At 38.7% G+C, this 19,913-nt stretch overlaps 1 protein-coding gene across 4 annotated transcripts in view; it reads left to right on the top strand.

Annotated features, from left to right (window-relative positions):
• Positions 1 to 19,649, top strand: part of LOC108678811 — a 32,503-nt gene extending 12,854 nt beyond the window's left edge. Inside the window, exons 2-18 of one of the 4 annotated variants that reach the window (XM_047882766.1) lie at positions 1,904 to 2,051; positions 4,622 to 4,836; positions 5,397 to 5,526; positions 6,059 to 6,198; positions 6,822 to 6,941; positions 7,468 to 7,619; positions 8,055 to 8,238; positions 10,600 to 10,707; positions 12,334 to 12,455; positions 12,744 to 12,900; positions 13,317 to 13,471; positions 13,860 to 14,088; positions 14,379 to 14,558; positions 15,133 to 15,545; positions 16,858 to 18,423; positions 18,669 to 18,869; positions 19,161 to 19,649. In XM_047882766.1, coding sequence (XP_047738722.1) covers positions 1,904 to 2,051; positions 4,622 to 4,836; positions 5,397 to 5,526; positions 6,059 to 6,198; positions 6,822 to 6,941; positions 7,468 to 7,619; positions 8,055 to 8,238; positions 10,600 to 10,707; positions 12,334 to 12,455; positions 12,744 to 12,900; positions 13,317 to 13,471; positions 13,860 to 14,088; positions 14,379 to 14,558; positions 15,133 to 15,545; positions 16,858 to 18,423; positions 18,669 to 18,869; positions 19,161 to 19,374 — 4,434 coding nt within the window. In that variant the 3' untranslated portion in view covers positions 19,375 to 19,649. Of the gene's footprint in view, positions 1 to 1,903; positions 2,052 to 4,621; positions 4,837 to 5,396; positions 5,527 to 6,058; positions 6,199 to 6,821; positions 6,942 to 7,467; positions 7,620 to 8,054; positions 8,239 to 10,599; positions 10,708 to 12,333; positions 12,456 to 12,743; positions 12,901 to 13,316; positions 13,472 to 13,856; positions 14,089 to 14,378; positions 14,559 to 15,132; positions 15,546 to 16,857; positions 18,424 to 18,668; positions 18,870 to 19,160 lie in introns of all 4 variants that reach the window. The other 3 variants (XM_018167294.2, XM_047882767.1, XM_047882768.1) reach the window with 3 other exon arrangements.
• The last annotated feature ends 264 nt before the right edge of the window (positions 19,650 to 19,913 follow it).

The following is a 19,913-nucleotide window of genomic DNA, read 5'->3' as shown; positions in this document are numbered from 1 at the left end:
ACCGCCACCATCAGCGCGTGTCTTTCCAATCGATCAGGACAGTTAAAATCTTTCTTTGGAAGTTGTGTGACCTCGAGGCGATGTCTAGATACATTCAAGGCAGTTTTTCTAGTACGATTTTTAAGTTTCTATTAGGATTTTTACAATCATATTTTCAATATGATAGTTGTAGTTTCAACCCACTACAATTCTCACGTCCACTATCCCTCACAGCATTAAACAGGTAACGTAAGTAGCGTTGTTTCAAAAAACGCTAACGGACGCCAAGCTTAAAAATTTGATTTGAGGCTTAGAGCAAATTATGCATTTAATTTAAGTTTAGTATTACAGCTTTGGCTGCCTCGTATGCTTCTCTCTACCACATACAATATTTCATTGCTCTAAAAATTGAGCATGTGTAATTGATTAGAGTTTGCATGGGACACAACCAACAGTTGATACGAATTCTGCGTCTATATGCAAATTATTTTATTCCATTGGAAGGTAACCACTTATTGTTCTCCAAACAATATATTTTCTTGAATTTTTACTCTTGAACCTAAACAATTTAAAAGTTTCAATTGTTAAGTTTTTTCTGGCACTTGATATCAGTGATTGATTATGAAATTTAAGATATTGAACGAATATAACTTATGTTTTTCTGATGAAAAGTTATTCCTAACAAATTTATAACAAGGCAATGCATAACTTTAAATTGTTTAAAGTTGTATAAAGTTGCTGCAGTGTAATCATGTCATTCCGCCCAGAGATTTAACATCTCAAGTTATTGCTGACTTTACAGCCATTCATCAGACAAAATTAGAAAATTACTGCGAGTGACGTACTGAAATTAAATGATTTATCGGTCATTTACCAAAAATGCAATTAAAACGACAAGTAAATTCACCATTTCCATTGAATATATAGTAATTCTACTTAGCGTTTTATTTGGTTTTAAATTCTTGATGTACATGAGTAAGCAGACTAATGGTATGAGCACTTATATTAATAATATTGGGTCATTTACTTCTTGTAATTACTGAATACGTGGGTGGGCACTTGTCGCCGCCTCGCCCTCACCGCTTGGTCCAGGAAGACCGCGGCGCATCGAGTTGGTTCTTCTTTAACAGCTGCTCTGCTCGATAGCTCAGCCATGCAGCGCCCGCCGCCGCCCTCGCAACGCGCGTTCCCAAAACAAAATTTCACGAATTCCTTCAATAAGTGCTAGGTCTATGATGACTGAATATCCAAGGAACAAATCTCTAATTGTAATAAATACTGTAGAACCCCCGGCAATGAGGAACTGATGATCAAATATGAGTGTCATGGGAGTGAGAAATCGTTAATATAGTCGAGTCGCTGGGAACTTTATTAGTGAACTGCGGTACAGGAATGAATGCCGCTTGTCCCGGTTCAATGTTCACGCCGTCACTTGGAGTCGGGAATAAATATTATAGTTATTCAGTGTCAGGTATCTTAATTACGAAATATGAGAACCTTATTCTTTTGATATTAAGATTTTGTCAATGATGAACAGGCAGCTGTCCGGGCATTTGTGGCATACTCATTTGATTTGATTTAATATTTTTAGCGCATTTTCTCATTTATGAAAAAATGCACTATTGTGCTCGCCACGTCCGTCTGTCTGTCTGTCCGTCCGTGTGTCCGTTTTTCCGTCCGTCCTTGACCTCAAGTTTTCGTCGACGAGAAAATGCTCTCTCTGGCACTCACTGCAGTGAGTACTGAGTTATATTTTTTCTAACATGTATCCTCCATCCCTAATTGATCCCAACCTGCATTACAATATCGACCTGTAACTCATTCATGAATTAATAGAATTCTTTGTCGGAAAACATCCAAAGAATTTTTTACTATCGTGAGTTTATTTTACTTCAGGGTTTACTTGGGTTTTTTATTACTTCAGGTGCGCAAGATTGGAGGCGGAGGATTTGGTGAGATATACGAAGGCCAGGATCTGGTGACGAGAGAACAGGTCGCCCTCAAGCTCGAGTCGGCCAAGCAGCCCAAGCAAGTCCTCAAGATGGAGGTGGCCGTGCTAAAGAAGTTGCAAGGTGAGTTGAAGAAGGAAACTGGTTTCATTTCTCTGCAGCTCGTTCTTTGTGTTTTTAGCGCATTTTCTCATTTATGGAAAAAAGGCGCTATTGTGCTCGTCATGTTCGTCTGTCTGTCCGTCCGGCTGTCCGTCTGTCCGTCTGTCCGTGACTTCACGTTTTTGTCGACGAGAAAATGCGCTCTCTGTCACTCACTGCAGTGAGAACTGAGATATATTTTATAATCATACGGGATTCTGATTCAACTCTAAGTCTATGTATGACGAGCTTTTTCAGTTCCTAGATGGAATCCAAATTTAGACTGGTCGGTGTTTTAATATAAGGAGTCGGTATTTTAATACAGTTTAATGATAAATCCGACAAGTTCTGCAAATCATAGAAAAAACGACGAGGTAAAATGAGCCGAAAAGTTGTCTATGGTAAAGCGCGGTGCTCTGATTGCTCGCATGGCCATATGGTCCTGAACGGTGCCGTTACCTGTCCTGAGTCTTTACTGTAGCTCGTAAAGTCTTTAATCTGTCTACTGAAAGAGACCAGGACCACAAACTCTAGAAATGACTGCTCTAGAAATGCCGCCCGACAATGGCTCGTCTTATACTTGCGATCTTACGACGAAATCTATATCAGATGATTTTAATTGTTTTGGTTAATTGGTTTCAGGCGAAGGAATGTCTCATGAAAAACCTGAGTATAGAAACGCTTATAATATTAAAATTTAATGGAATGCCTTGAAACGTTTTTCGACTGACTGAAATAATTCGTTTGATGTGGAGGGAGGTCTCTAAAAATTGTTGGAATTCAAATCTTTGATTGGATACCTTTCGCACTTTTATTTACAATTGACCGAAAAATAATTTTACGCTATGGATGTGGATGTACAACCAACATTTTTTCCAGTTATTAGAATATGATTTCTAAGAGTTTTCTTCACGAAAATGCTTCCTTTTTATCCTCGTTGTTTCTAGGCCACGATAATATGTAATGGAATGCGGGAACTGTCTAAATTCTACGACCTTGGCCCGTTTTTATCCAACTGTCCTAACTTTTGACGTCTGCATTTTACTGTCTCCGACCTTGAACTTCAAGCTCGGCGGCGGTGGAGTTCTAGGCACCGAAACTTTTTTTTTGCAGCTGGTCGTGCGATCATGTTGTTTTTTATCGCTTTTGCTTTTGGTACTATTCATAAACTTATTATTCTTAACAAATTATGCTGAATTGTATTGAGGAGTTTAAAGTGTTTAAATCTTGAAGGGAAGCTTGCAGTTGACGGCTGAAAATTATGCTGAGTTAGGCGACAAATTATTTTTGGTGCAGCTTTGAATTTAGCTAAGCAGAAATATATGAATGCCGAAACTTTTTTATAAGCTGATGTACGTTTCTCGAAAAAGACTTATGAATCCAACAATGTTTATAGAAAATTGAATAATAATGACCGAAAATAGTTTGAGAACATTTTAAGCCATTAACATGCGATGTCGGAAACACACATAAACTTTCTACCGTATACACAGTCAACTACAGTTGACTGTGTCATGCCTCATGGTATAACTTTGTGGTTACCTTAGAACGAAATCATTCATTTCTACTCATGGAGCTCATTACTCATAACTGATCCCGCAGCTGTATTGATAACAGCTGTATATTGATAATAGCTGAAATGATAACAGTTGTATTGATAACAGCTGTATTGATAACAGCTGTATTGACAACAGCAGTATTGATAACAGCTGTATTGATAACAGCTGAATTGATAACAGCTGTATTGATAACAGCTGTATTGATAACAGCTGTATTTATAATAGCTGTATGGATAACAGCTGCATTGACAACAGCTGTATTGATAACAGCTGTATTGATAACAGCTGTTTTGATAACAGCTATATTGATAACAGATATATTGATAGTAGCTGCATTGATAACAACTGTACTGATAACTGATAACTCAGAACTTGGCGATCTATGAACCACTTCTAAAGGATATGTCTCTTCACCGGTGTAATGCCTCATACCTCATATAAATTTAACTTATGGTTACTAATATTATGCTTCTCACTATGGTGAGTATTTTATATACTTCAGAGAGCTGTTCTGCTAGTCCTTCTTAAACCTCGTCAATGTATTAGCTAATCACCACTGATGAACACATTACTCACATTTCAACCAAGAACGCCCATATAGCTACGAAAAATAATCATAAATACATTGAACATTTCTTTTTCAGCCATTAATGCATGGTTTTAACCTTCACTACCACCTCACTGCTCACACATAACATTTACTCCTCGTGTAGGTCGCGACCACGTGTGTCGCTTCACTGGGTGCAGGGATACCTAACTCAGGCTATTCTATATCATGTTTTTTAACCTTCTTCACTGGTAGACTGAACTTTTAACTTTCTACACTTCACTGTTCACCCATAACCTGCACTCCTCGTGCAGACTGTGCAGGTCGCGACCACGTGTGTCGCTTCATTGGGTGCAGGGGTCCAAACGTCAGTCTAGTGTGTATTATGATTTCTTAACATATACTACCACTTCACTGCTCAACCATAACCTGCAATATTCGTGCAGGTCGCGACCACGTATGTCGCTTCATCGGGTGCGGGCGCAACGAGCGTTTCAACTACGTGGTGATGCAGCTGCAGGGTAAGAACCTAGCAGAGCTACGGCGCGCGCAGCCTAGAGGAGCCTTCAGTCTCTCCACAGCGCTCAGGCTCAGCCACCAGATACTCAAGGCTATTGAGGCCATCCATGAAGTCGGCTTTTTACATCGTGACATCAAACCGGTTAGAAGATATAACTCATTTCTCGTTATTTATAGCTTTTCCTTTTATTCAAATTAAGGACGAAATTTGTCGTAGGTATTTTTAGTCTTTTCCTTTCAAATCAGCTGCACAGGTATTTTTTTCTTGTCTTCATATAGGTTGCATGTGGACAACCAAGATACAAATGCATACCGTTACAAACGCGAAATTCGTCGTAATTGAGCAATTAATTTTTTAGTACATCTACTTTTTTGTACACTGCTTTTAAGATCAGAGTTTAAAATGTTTAAATTTTCAGCCCTCATCGACTATTGCGGTCATATGCGCCATATGCGCTCTGGGCAAAACTTTTATAAATTTTCTATCTGGATTCATCGTCGAACTCTACGGACTTCACTTCAAAAGTTTAACTTATTTTCCCTCTTTACTATAGAATAATAATGATATGGCTTCCTTCGAGTTTTAGTCGAACAAAACTTGCTCCTTCATACTTTACTCACGAAATAATGTAATTTTTTCAATGATATGACGCCTAATTTCTAAGCTTTACTTAATACTTGTATATATTTTCCGTCGTTCAGTCGAATTTCAGCACCGGCCGCCTCCCACACAACTGTCGCAAGGTCTACATGCTTGACTACGGCTTGGCTCGTCAATACACCAACGCCCAGGGCGAAGTGCGAACACCTCGAGCTGCTGCTGGTTTCAGGGGTAAATAATATAATAATTTATCCGTGAAAATTTTAATATATATGTAAGCCTAAAGTCACAACTCATCGTCATCTCTCTATGTAACGGAAGATTAAATTCGTCATTGAACCAAGCTAGGAAATGAAAATTGAGCATTTCTTTGGCTTGATATTGTGTTGAAAATTAAATGCCAGTGTCTTCCATTTGTTGAAAATGTTCTTAGTTCCCTAAATTTTTTCTGAAGTCAACGGGTCTCAAACTAAATCATCCACGCATGTTTTTTTAAGTCAGTAGTTTAGAATTATACTGAAGTATATAAACTATTTGACGTGCTAAAAAATTCAACCAGTTAATATTGTCTATTCAAATCGGTTAAAATCAATTTGCCTCACATTTCCTACTTCCTTTCAGTTACTGTTAGGCCTTAATGTTGATCATATTCATATTGTAACCTATAGAACGCTGAAAATAGTACATTTTTCTGGAGAGAACTTCAAGATTCTCATAAAAACATGTTGCTAAAATCACATAACGCATCATGCGTGTCTCACAGGTACAGTTCGCTACGCTTCCATAAACGCGCACAAGAACAAGGAGATGGGCCGACACGACGACTTGTGGTCGCTCTTCTACATCACAGTCGAGTTTGTCAACGGCCAGCTGCCCTGGAGAAAAATCAAGGATAAGGAACAGGTTTGAACTCAAAACATATACTAAATAATAAATGAGTTTTTCATTGAATATAAATTTTCAACAGGAATAGGAAATGGTTCTTAAAATGTAACTGGAAACATGGAACGTAAATCTATCTAGTATGGGTATACTTTTTTTCATTGTGATATGGTTTGAAAATCAAACAATCCATAAAAAAATCACGTAACCCGTTAGGAAATGTCAGGTCGGAATTGATTATCATTTAATAGATTTCAAGTGAATTTGTTGGCGACGAATTCTGGTTTATCAAATTAATTTATTAATTTATTTGAAGGTTTGCTTCATGTAAGAGAGTAAGAGAAGTGCGATCACTCCATGCTCATTAAACGAAATATGGTATCGTTAATCAATAATATTGTTCATTTGAAGGCTGGTCTAATGTAAAAGAAGTATGATCACAGCACGCTCATTAAACGAATTACGGTTTGAGTAATCAATAATATTGTTCATTTGAAGGCTGGTTTAATGAAAGAGATGTATAATCACCGCACTCTCATCATGGTTTAATTCAGCAATTTTTTATTTGAAGGTTGGTTTAATGAAAGAGAAGTATAATCACCGCACTCTCATCATGGTTTAATTAAGCAATTTTTTATTTGAAGGTTGGTTTAATGAAAGAGAAGTACGATCACCGCACTCTCATCAAGCACATGCCGTCCGACTTCAAGCAATTCCTGGAACACATCCAAGGTCTCGCATACTTCGACAAGCCCGACTATGCGGTAAGCCTCAGGCCATTTTACCTTCTGTTGTGTCAACTTGTTTTAGTTCTGTACTTTCTTACTATGTTTTTTATAATTTAGCATCCCCGTGCTTGATATTAATACATTTAAATATTTTTTAATAATTGATGGTGTTCTTTCAATGGTGAAGTTAACCACGTCAGTCCAAAAAATTGTCGCAGACATGATCTGAAAAAATAACAAATTTCATGGAATAGCGATCGCGTTAGAGTTATTTTTGAAATGAGAAACTTCCGATCACTCCCGCCGTTAATGAAATTTTGACTTTTTGAAATATGTTATTCTTGTCTATTGTTTCCATTCAGTTTTTAATGTTCTTGTTGAATTTTAGAACTTTCTCTGTGATGGATTTAGCAATAATGCAATTAGGTTGTTAAAGACAGTATAATTATTAATAATTATGTACATGGTGTTATTCAACCTGGAAAAGTATAATCAGCAGCCTTGCAGCAATTTTTTTGCTGAAGTCAGGATATAAAAATTAAAATTTTTATTTGGATGTCAGATGTTGTCGGGTTTGTTCGAGCGCTGCATGAAGCGTCGTGGGGTCAAAGAGTCCGATCCCTACGACTGGGAGAAGACGCCCACCGACAACTCCATCGGCACCACCACCACCACCACCCACGCCGTCATGACCAAGGCGCAGCAGGCCGACAGGTCAGGCTAAATATTATTATATCAGTGCCTCAAGATATTCATGAATATAAAATATTCATGTTTTCTTCTACGTATGAAAAATAAACTTAATGTGTATCAATGGAACATTTAAGATACCTTGAGTCTCAGTCATAATACAAAGTCGAAGTGGAAACTCAATCAGGCTACTCCAAATACCTTAAAAAATTTAACTCAGTACTCACTGCAGTGAGTGACAGAGAGCGCATTTTCTCGTCGACGAAGACGTGAGTCACGGACGGATAGACAGACGGACGGACTAACGGACAGATGGGCATGACGAACGCAATAGGGCATTTTTTCCGTTAATGAGAAAATGCGCTAAAAATTACACATATTTTAAGTACCTTAAAATAATTGTCTTTTGTAGCCGTACTACAAAAATGATAAATACCTTAAAATAATTGTCTTTTGCAGCCGTATGGGGTACGGAACCCGGACGGACCGGGCAGGGGGCGGCGGGGGGCTCACGGAGAACATGCTGGACGACAACGTGCTGGACCAGGAGAATATCGACGCGCCGCCCACCGACACGCAGGGCGACGCAGACCCTCGCAGACGCAGACGTCGCGACCACCTCCCTCACCAGCAGCAGCAGAAGGTGAGTGCGTCGTGTCACAATGTTATATAATATACATATTATGTGTTAAAATATTGTATTAAAGAAGTGTATATATAGATCAGTATAGAAAGATTATCTCATGCCCAGCAGCAGCAGAAGGTGAGTGCGTCGTGTTATATAGATACATATTATGTATTGCACTATTATATTATATACATATTATGTATTACAATATTATATTATAGACATATTATGTATTACAATATTATATTATATACATATTATATATTACAATATTATATTATATACATATTATGTATTACAATAATATATTATATAGGTGTATATACGGATGATTCTAGAGGGGTTATCTCAAAACCAGCAGTGTATGGTGGTGGATGCACTTCAGTATACATATAATTAGAGAGAGCATGCATGCATGAGAACAAAAAACTGAAGAGAAGCCTACACAAATCGACTTCAAAGCAAGTTTATGTAAAAATTTTCGACATTAATTTAGCTTTTTAATTTCGATGTTTTAAAAAAAAATAATTAAATTATTTTACCTTCCGGAAAATAATTCTAACTATTCACAATACTTAATTTTCGAAATAATTTATCCTTAGCTTCTGATCATCTACGTTATTGAGATCACCTGGGAAGCTTGAACATGGGAAAAATATATTAGCTGTACAGTAACAAAACTCGATGTTCTGGCGGTAAGTGATACTGTGTTCTAGCGTTCTGAGAAGGACTCCCGACAGAGCTTTGCTACTAAATTCGAAATAAGGCTGTGTTAATACTTATTTTTCATCATAATTCTTAAGGTGGGTGAATTAGTGGTTCCTGAGAAACACTCTGAAGAAACCTTTCTTTATATGAATGTGGTGATTATTATGGAGATCAGAGTCTCAGCGAAATTTTTGGATATAATATAACATGTTGCAACTTCTGTCAAGAAGGCAAGCATTTGTATATTTTGTGCCTATTTTATTCCCATGCACTTGAACAACGTAGATTAATTCAACAATAAAACATGCATTTATCAGCAGAACCACCTTATGCACATGAACCGTTGAAGATAATGAGCATAAAGTGATAAATAGTCCCCAAGTTTAAAAAATCGGTTAATTGCAATTCAATTCGTGTGACACAAACTGAACCTGTAATCATAAAGAGGAATCAAATATCAAGGAGTTGTAGAATATTTGTATAATAAGTAAAATTAAGATTCTGAGCGTGAAAGAATTTACCAAATGTCTCGCTGTCCATTTGGTTTAAGCTCACATAGAACAATTTCTGTGCACCTGTAATGAACTTTCCTGCACGATTTAAATTTAAAAAATCGTACCTAGCTGAAGAATAAGCATGAAAGTAATTTCAATTTCTGGAATGACTGTTCTTGTAAAATTTTGTTCTATTATATGGGATTCAAACCCGCATCCTTCCCAACTGTATCTTCCGTACGAGTAGATAATGGCCAGCACTTTTCTTTTTGGTGGTTGCAAGCGACTTTATTTGTAGTCGTGATTCTCCTCTCATATCTCCAATTTCTTGATTTGCGTAGCAAAACAAATTAATGTATTTTAATTTTAAAGCAATGCTACCATCTTCTTGCAAAAATTTATGTTTTCTATGGACAGTTGCCTAATACTGTCAACTTTTCTTAGCAGTCAATTACAATGCAACGATATAATTCATATTATACAGTACAACCCACCTTTGTTATTCATGAGGAGGAGGAGGATATTTTAGGAGGAGGAGGATATTCAAACTTTTTAAGTTTAGTGCATGGAAATCAGAAGTGATATGGCAGGTAATATTTGTTAATTTTTTGGACATTTCTTTCATACCGTGCATCGGACTAAGTTATGTACCACTGAAAATTGTATGTGAACGGTTAATCTGAAAGATGAAACTTAATGAGCGTCAAATTCAGTAACATATGAAGTTCCAAGGGTTGATATTTTGGCAAATTTTTACAAATCCAACCTTGTATGAGTTTTAGGAACTCTTAACTCGAATACGCTCGCTAGATATCTAAGGGTTCAAATTTACAAAACAGGTGTCCCGATTGTCCTGAAATTAATTTTAAATCGTTTTTGAAGACTGATTGAAGGTTCAGTCCAATTCAAAATGTATTAAATTCAAGAATGCTGTTCATTTGAACTTAGACTGCTTGTTTCGTTGTTGAAATTTATTGTCAGTCACTCTTCGGCCAACAAATTCATTGATGTCCTAAACCATTTTCGTGTGAAACAGATTTTCTTGACTTCCATTTTTTTGCATTCACCACGAATTTTTTTCATTGCAAAAATCAATTCATTGTTACGGTTTCAAATAAAAAACAAATCGATTGTTTTCGCGGACGATGAGATTGTTTTATTTTTACATTGCCAGACGGAGACAAAAGATCGAGTGCTCAACGACAGCAATGCTAACGCCCAAGTGGTCTCGAACAGGGAGAAGGAAGCTAACCCTGTCGAAATGTCTCCGAAGAAACGAAAGGTAGATCCTTAATGATGATCAATTTTATTCTGATCATTTTCAGGGAACTCTGAAATTTTTTTGTTGGTTTTCTGGTTTTCCGTTCATTAGCAACAAAATTACACATTGACTAGATTTCTCACTTAGATAAATCACTTTGGAGTTTTAGTTAAGTCACAATTATTATCTTCTTAACATTGGTCAGCTGAGGGTCAAAGTTAACCCTCTACCGCCGCATGTTACTCTCCGGGAACATAACTTTCAACTTAAATTAAACATAAACTATTGAGTGAAGCAACCTGAGGACGTTTGTACGCAATAGAGAACATTTTAAAGTTGTTGTACGTGGCGGCAACCATCAGTGCAAGTCATTTTGCGACTTGAACGTATCTTTTTTGAGAAGTATAGGCTTGTGACAATATTGCTCCGGTTACTCATGTCAGGCGGTGGAGGGTTAAGTCAATATGAGTAGCATTCACGGGGACCAACTTTAATTTGGCGCCGCATGATTATGACTTATAAAGACTAACAGAAGTGTTTCGTGTTTGTGGCTCATACATTATGTTAGGACATCAATTGTTTGTTGTATGAAACCGCATGCAAAGTTTTGCATCCAATTTAATCGCATGTTGTTTACCCTAAAACTGATCTTCTGTTTCGATAGTCGGTTTGATTTGCCATCCCATTTCTAAACAACTTCTCTGAATCTTTTTTATGTGCATGGTCAATAATGATGCTAAGATACGAATTCACTTTTTAGAGCCCATTTATTCGAAAGCATTTTGCATTCATTAAGTGGTTTATACAATAGCTAACATATTTTCCTCTAAAAATACGATCAATATTGTTGCATTGATTTTTGCTTGGCTCAAACGAATCGTTCTAACATTGTTGGTTTTTCTCGTAGGATTGTACTCTGATGTTAAGTGTTTCGATACTTGTCTCTCCTTTCAAAGCAAAGTAGCAATTCGAGTAATTGCATGCGAGGCTGGAGCTGCAAAATAAAAAATCTCGCTTTTTATCAGCCTGAAGAATTCAGTTTTAAACATTGAAATCTGATGGATCATTTCACTAGCTTGCTAAGATAACTTTATGTAGATAAAATGATTAGCTTATCTTTCATGGAAAAACGCTTTCAATTCTGTTTTTTTTGCTTTGCTAATTTCATAGCGCTTTCGTAATATCGTAATTAATTTGTGGTTTCTAACGCTTAAAGCGCTCTTTTTGAAGGTGTGCTGCACCTTAATTCCTTAATTAAATTAAATTAAAGCACTGTATCATTATCATAGTGAGCATATACTTCATCACGGATGGTGAAAATAGAACTCGAGGAGGAATAATTTCTTTCGATGTTCACTTACCTAATGGCTAGTTTTAGGAAGCATATCTAAGCGGTCACTGTTACAGCTCTCACTTTCTCTGGCTTTTCCATTATTTTTATGCCGGAAATGGGATCAATTCTGCCTATTTTTTCCAATTAAAAACGATTTGGCTGCCTATTTCGTGAGTATGAAATTCATATCTAGGGTCAGTTGCATTCTGTTATACTTAATTTTTTATCAACAAATCAACATGTTAATTTGCTGACTGTATGAATGTTATTTAATGCACGAACAAGAGCCTAACGTGCGTATATCTCTGCCTTAGGTTGACGATGCCAGCAATGAGAAGGAAGCTGACACGGGACAGCCGGAGAAAGACAAAGAGTCCAACGCAGAATGGGACGCCGAATCTAACCTCGATGGCAAGCTTGGCAAGAAAACTCACAAGTCAGTGGATCTTTAGAACCTACGTTGGAAAATTATTTTCTGAGTGATAGTCGAGGGGTTTGAAAATTGTGTTTTCAGCAAATATCGTTCACTTTTTCAAAGCTTTGATACTTATCTCTACCTTTTCACAAATTTTAAGAATTTTCAGAACAGTGTTTGTAAATTAAAAATAACATTTTCATGAATTATATGCGTCTTAATTTTAGGTCTTAAATATTTCTTTACTATTTGATATGTGCTTATTTTGTTTCTAAGCCTATGATAATTTCAAAACCCTTTTGTTCCCAGATTGTCTGTGGTGGTGGGCGGTCCAGTGTCACATAACTCAGCCACAGCAGACGATAAAAACAGGAAGCCTTTAGCGGTACTGAGGCTATCGTCTGTTGATACGCCCGTTGACGACATCGAAATGAATGCAGAAACTGGCAGCAAGCGTGACGATCAGGTACGTTAAGTAGTCTTCTCTCAGAAAGTTTCAGCTAACCATAGCATGACTTGTTTAGCGTCCATCGTTGCGACTGTTGGTGCGAACAGTATTCAAAAGGCCAAATAAAAAAACTTATTTGGTGTCTATTTTTGTGATTGATGACGCAATTAGTATTCAGAATGCCAGATATAACAGGATTAATCTAACGCTCATCGTTGTGATTGATCATGTGAACCGTACTCAAAAGGTTACGTTGCTCGGTAGAATTTGAGACATTATGAAAGAAAGAATATGAAACTAACTCGAGCGAAAGCTCTGAAAAGGCGACCATTGCACGAAGCTCCGGCGATTTCATTGAAACCAAAGCAGTTGCTAAGACGTATTATGTATAGATACGATGCTTATTCCTACACTTACATTATCCTCCTTCGCAGGATGGCAGCTACCTGAGCTTCCAAGATAGCCGCATTCCACGGTCCTCGGACCCGATGACCTTAGGGGGCGTCTCTCCAGGAGCGTCGACCCCTCCCACGGACCTGGAGCTGCTGGGGCGCGAGCATCCCTTGCACAGACGGGCTAATCAAAAGAGGTAGGTATTTATTTCTGAAGTCATGGTTATTCACAAATTATACGAAAAACGCAGAGCTTTTATAATGCTGCAATGTTCAAACTAACTTTTTTTCAGTTGGTTTAAACCACTTGTGAGTCGAACTTGAGAATATCGAGGTATATAATTACACATATAATTTCTGATTCCGAAGGTGATTGCGTAGCCAAATTTTTAAGAGTTGTTTAAGCTCAAAAGATTTTCGAATAATATTTTATATAGTTCTCGTGTTTAACTGATTATTTCTTATATATGACAACATTCGTCCTTTCTTGCTAAATCAAAGTATTTTGAACTGACTTCAGCGCCAAAATCGTTTCGTGTGAACGTAATCCTTGTTTCGGAGACCAATGAGCTGTGTTGGCAGCAGGCTGCATCCTGTGACACGAACCAAGTTCTTGGGCCACCGGGACCTGTCCATCACGCAGTTCGCCGTGGCAGACGACGACAACATGTCGCAACCTGCCACGAAGGGCGGTGGTGGAGGCGGACTTACTCTTGCGTCACAGTGGAAGTCTCAATTCGACGACTCCGAGGAGACCGACAACGAACTGAAAGTTGATAATTTGCAAAGCCCCGAACACAAAAAACGAATGGCGGTTGGTATTTTTGGTTTTTGTTTCATTCATAGCATAATAGGTTAGAAAGCAGCGCTGCTGTCACAGTGATACGCTCCATTTACGAGCCTCGGCTGCTAGTCCATCTTCTTGTCTCCTACCTGACGTTGATTTGTGATAAAACACCGCACATGGCGATACTGATTATCAATTATACAAGATGATACTCTATTCCGCCATAACGCATTGACTAATGCAGTTTTTTGCTACTCGTGATTTCCATAATTTGATGGCGAATCTCTGTTTCCCGTGGACACCTCGAAACAAAACAGCTTGTAGCAGCGGAGGAAGGTAGCGAGCGGGCCGCAGACGCGCCACAACAGCTCAATGACAATAAGAAGGACTTCAGCCATGAGCAGCAGCCTTCACATGTGACAGCGGCCGCTGCTGATGTTTCGCGTATAAGTGAGGAAGAGAGACTGCGATCGTCCGACTACCTTACTAACACTCAGGTTACTAACTTCAAAATCTATTCGCTTCGACGGGTGTGGATGACTTAAGCGATACTAATAACTTATTACTAACCTGCCAGACTAGGTAATGACTAGCTTGATTTGTAGAGCTCCCTAGTTATTTTGCATTTCTTAGCTCGTAGTAATGGTTTTAAAAATCGATTAATCTCCTTGTAGAATTTTGATACATTTTTTGGCTACCATTAAAGTTTGAAGCTATCATTTTGCTTGGGAAAATGAAGTACTAGTGAAATTATAATATATCCCGCGATATGTTCCCAATAATTGCACGAAGAGAACCAATTGATTACGCTAGACTCTCGAAAATTGAAAACAGTTAATCAAAAATATTCGTGAAGACTATTTGTTTTTCAAAGCCAGGAATAATGAATTAGGTTTATTTATTATTCACTTTTATTTAATTAAATAATATTATTTACCTTATTGGAACACATAGGAAGGCATATTAATTTTTTACTGTTTTGAAAAGCTGAAGAAAGTGTTGAAACAGAGGAAATTAGTAGTCGTTGGATAAACCACTTAAGGTTTGACTGACACGTTGGGATGATCGCAGGTTCCTGACCTGACACTCGTGGGTGGAAGTCAGGCGGTGGAAGAGCTCAGGCTTGTGGCCCGAGTGTCTTCCGATGCCTCTGAAAAGTACAAAACGAATCCGAACAAAGACATCCCCTTAGCAATAACAACGACAACAACATCAACAATGGCAGCAACAGCAGACGGCAGATTGGCTTCGTCGATCACCATGAGCTACAAGTCCCCTACAAACAACCGACGTTTGCCACGCGTATGGTCTAACCCACAGTTATCGAGTCATCTTCGGCCAGGCTTGGAAGCACCTCTTCTTCAACAAACCCACGTTGCTGATGCATCCTACGAGTTGGACGTCACCCGTGGTTTGGCCATCAAAACGTCCCGGGACGGGTCACCCGTCACTCCGGAGCGACGGCAAAGCATGCCGGATATTGGGTACGTCATTGTCAGTCCATGAGCCCATACTATAAAAAATATAACTCAGTACTCACTGCATTGAGTGACAGAGAGCGCATTTTCTCGTCGACGAAAACGTGGAGTCACGGACGGACAGACAGACGGACGGACGGACATGGCGAGCACAATAGTGCATTTTTTCCATAATTGAGAAAATGCGCTAAAAATGATCGAGAGTTCGTAACACTGTCAGTCAATCACTGACGGCTTTTCACGAATCGAAGACAACAAAATAACGCGTAGTTAAGCGACTTTTGAGTCTATGGCCAAGGGATCTTTCCAATTACGGAAACAATGGGCATGCGGCTAAAAAATTATTTATAGTGAGATGACATAAATGAAGTTCACGATAGATGGAGAACCATTTGAACTAGTTATTTTGTAAAATAATAGACAACATCAAGTCTGTGTAAACTTTTCGATCATAAACCTTTAGTTGATTCCGCTCTCCCAAATTGAGGGGTAATTTTTTGTTATCAAAACCTGACATTTTTCGCAGTAACAGTCGTCTTGCAACGCTTAGAACATTGAGATTTGAAACTGAATTTTTTATGCAAATATTAGAATGCTGATATTAGTGCTATTCTTGTCATCTCAGCGATGAATATGGTAATTACCTACGACGATCGACACTATTTAAATAAAGGTTATTAAGGGGACCGTCTAACCTAAATTGGAGATAGCCTATAACTCCTAAAGTTATTATCCGATCATCATGAAACTTCACATTCAAACGTAAAATGTAAAAATAAAAACATTTTACTTCTATGAATTTTTCGAAAAAATTGATAGAAAACGTGATATTCATAGAAAACGGAAAAATAACGGTTACTATAGAAAATCTTAATTAGTTCCCATAGACATTTCTTAAAGGGCCTAAAAACTGCCCTTCTTTGGGAAGCTGTCACGAAATCATTTTTTGACGCACAGGGATGATTCTGGTACCGTTGAATGCGTTGAAAAGTGAGCTTTAAGATGAGCCCAAAAAGTGGAAAACGCCTAAATTGAAAATTTTAGGTTAGACGGTCCCCTTAATTCAGTTTAAACCTGGATCGGCGAACTGGAATTCAATTTGAGAATTAGGCATGAGCTCATTTTCCACTTATATTGCCCGAACTAGGATAATAAGTTATGACTTATCAGATAGAATCTTGAAATGAAATATGTTAGTATATGAAGGCAGAAACTATGTTCGAATTTTCTAATTTGAAGATAAAATCGAATCACTCAAACCATTTCTATTCCTAACATTTTATTTCATTCATCGAATCAAATAAACTTTTCATTACAGAATCGCTGACAACGATGACGAAGAAGAAGAGGAGGAAGAGGAGGAGGAAGAAGAAGAAGATGACGACGATAAAGATGAAGCGGAAGAGAACGGCGAAGATGCCGTCGTCGATTGTAAAATAGAATTCCGATTCATGGATAAAGACCGAAAATTCTCCGAGCCTTCAGGCGCGACAACGATCGTGCAGAGGCAAGTGAGAATGTCTCGAGAGGAGCTGAACCAAGTTGTTCCTGCCCCTCCAGCATTTTCTGGCCTAGAAAATGACCAGGAAAGTTTTTTCCCTGAGCCACTGCTAGATATCCCGAACCTGGTCACAGAAAGCGCCATGAGCAGTCCAGGAGTGTTGCTGGATGAGAGGTCTGTATACTTCGACGCACAAGCAGGCCACGACGCATCGTTCAGTCGTAGCATCATACGCAGGGATGACTATTCAACTCACAGCAAAATTCTTTCCAAGAACGATGAGGACTCCTTTGAAACGGCTGCTAGAGAAGAACAACCTGACGTTCGTCATGATTTGAAACCCAAACAGAAGAAAAGCGCCAGCAGTTCTGCACTGCTTCCGCCAGTCTCTGAAGTCAGCCAACTGAAAGAAGTTGAGCACTTAACCCAATATGATTCGGTGGCGATGCCACCTGACCCGAGCCAGTATGAATCAGCTTTCCAAGAAATTGGAAAAGATGGAAATATTCATCACATAAACACTGAAGGGAGGAAGTCAGTACAATGTTTAATCGATGAAATGTTCGATGATTCTGATAATAGAAAACCATCTGTAATACTCGTTCAGGATCTTCCATCTGCCTTTCAAATGCAAAAAAGTCTCGCGAAACCAAGAACTACGTCGAGCTCCCCCAAGTCAACGCCTCCCAACAGCGAGAGGAGAAATTTGTCGTCTCGTCAGCGGCGGTCGTGCGAGAATCTTCTAGAAAGTTCAGATTTGTCTTCCAGATCAACAACAACTCCTCGACCCAGTGAACTGAGATCGCGTACGTCAACATCGCCGGAAATTTTTGTTCAACATAAATTTCGGAATCCGCCCACTGATGACTTGAGTCCTCGGAGTCGAATACCCGTGGCCACCAAAAGCAGAAACGGAAAATTTTCCGATCACGGAGAAGAGCATGCACTACTGTACACCTCTACACCGAACATTGCAGGTGCGAACCTTAGATCCACCAGGTACGAAAACACGGAGAGGAAAATATCTTTAGGCGTAGTAGACATCGCAATGTCTCCACAAGGAAACGATGACGACAACAGCCTCAGCACTCGAAGCCTTTTGTCCGACCGTAAAAACTCTCGCTCAGCTAGAATATTATCTTATGGCCGTGAAAACGAGAACGAGGAAGATGAAAACGATTTTCATGGGGCAATCAGTCAAGAAGACATGACGAAAGAATTTGCAGATCTTACTCCCGCACTTCGAAAACGAAGAGGGGTCGAAAAATACGTCACTGACGAGTCGCAGCTCAACCTGCGTTTCCAGCGCCGCAGAACTCGTCCAATGTCGGACGTCACCCCACCTCCCCAAGCTCTCCTGAACGCCAGAACCCGACAGGATAGGTAAGTAGCTCATTATGGGTTGATATCTAAATGCATAATGTAGGCGAATATCCCCTGTTCAAATTAAAGGCACATGGGGCAAGTCAGTGTGACTTATTATCTTGAAGTCGCATGGTTATTTAGAGTTAGAAAAAATATGTTTATGGAGCAATACAAACACAGCTTAATTACTGAACAACTGATTTTAATGACTAAGATGGGTTGCGGTGAGAGATATTTCGACAATTGATTAATTATCTTTCCAGACAACGGGTTTCGATGATAGAGATGGGATCCGGGGGACGATATTTCGACGGTGCCAGGGGCGTGCCGACGTATTTGTTGAAGCCTCAGCACGAGGAGTCGGACGAGTCTGACAGCTCTCACCTCCAGCACCGGCACCTGCAGCACCGCAAGCCAAGGCCCCCCACCACTGATCCACCGCCAACCCGCGATGTCAACGCTAGGTGATTAGTAACGAACTTTTGTTGATCTATGCTCAATATTGATAGTTTAAGTTTTTTCGAGCATGTTTTATAGGTTTATTGACAGTGGTTTTATGCATTGTAGGTGTTTCAGTACATATAAGATGAATAAATATTGGGTTATAATTTAGCGTGTTTCAGGTTCTCCTAAACGTAATGACATTCGTTATAGATTTCATGCATTACGTATTTAAAAATTCTCAAAAGATCTATACTATGTTAATATATCAATTATAAGTTAGCCCAATTTCGTACACGATTTTTTTCGACCAGGCTCCGGCGATACAGGCCTTTGAGTGCGGACAACAGTGACTGTCGGAGACGTCTGCACAACCATCCCAACCAGCAGCACCACCACCACTACCATCCACAACAACAACAACCTCCACCCCACCAAATGCAGCAACAACCACAACAACCATCTCAGCAACAACCACCGTCACCAAGCTGTCATCAAGGCAACCACTACCGAATGCCCACCGAATGACCTGACCAAGCTATGTTAGGTGAACTTGTTGTCAAAACATCAACTTATTTCGACGTTTGAACTTCGTTCTTGAAGATCCTAGACTTGGTCCATTTAATCAGTCAATGATCGGAAATGATCGCAGTTATGTGGATGTGATTTGCGTATCATTTATAGGATTTGGTGATGCAGAATACGTTGGTGTAATCACTGAAATTATTTTATTTTCTTCCGATTTTGAACGTGAATTAACATATTAATTAGTGAACCTGAATAAATTTCGTCTACTATTGAGTCATTTGTAACAGATTTACTCTTCATTCGATTAGTTTCATATACTTAGTCATTTACATGATTAAATATTTATATTACTTTCGCCAAATTCGAAATTTACAGAAATATTTTCAAACTCAGATCCAAAGTCACTTTTTCTGGGTTTTCGATTGCACTTGGCTTATGTGATCCACAGAAAGGTCGCTTCAGCACAAACAAATATGTCCAACAGTCCATTGATGAAACGCGATTTTTTTTAATCCGTTTCTTAGTTGGCTTCGAAGCGG

The sequence above is a fragment of the Hyalella azteca genome, unplaced genomic scaffold (assembly GCF_000764305.2).
Source record: "Hyalella azteca isolate HAZT.00-mixed unplaced genomic scaffold, Hazt_2.0.2 contig11277, whole genome shotgun sequence".
In the NCBI taxonomy this organism is placed as follows: Eukaryota; Metazoa; Arthropoda; class Malacostraca; order Amphipoda; family Hyalellidae; genus Hyalella; species Hyalella azteca.
This window is presented reverse-complemented; position numbering and strand designations above follow the sequence as displayed.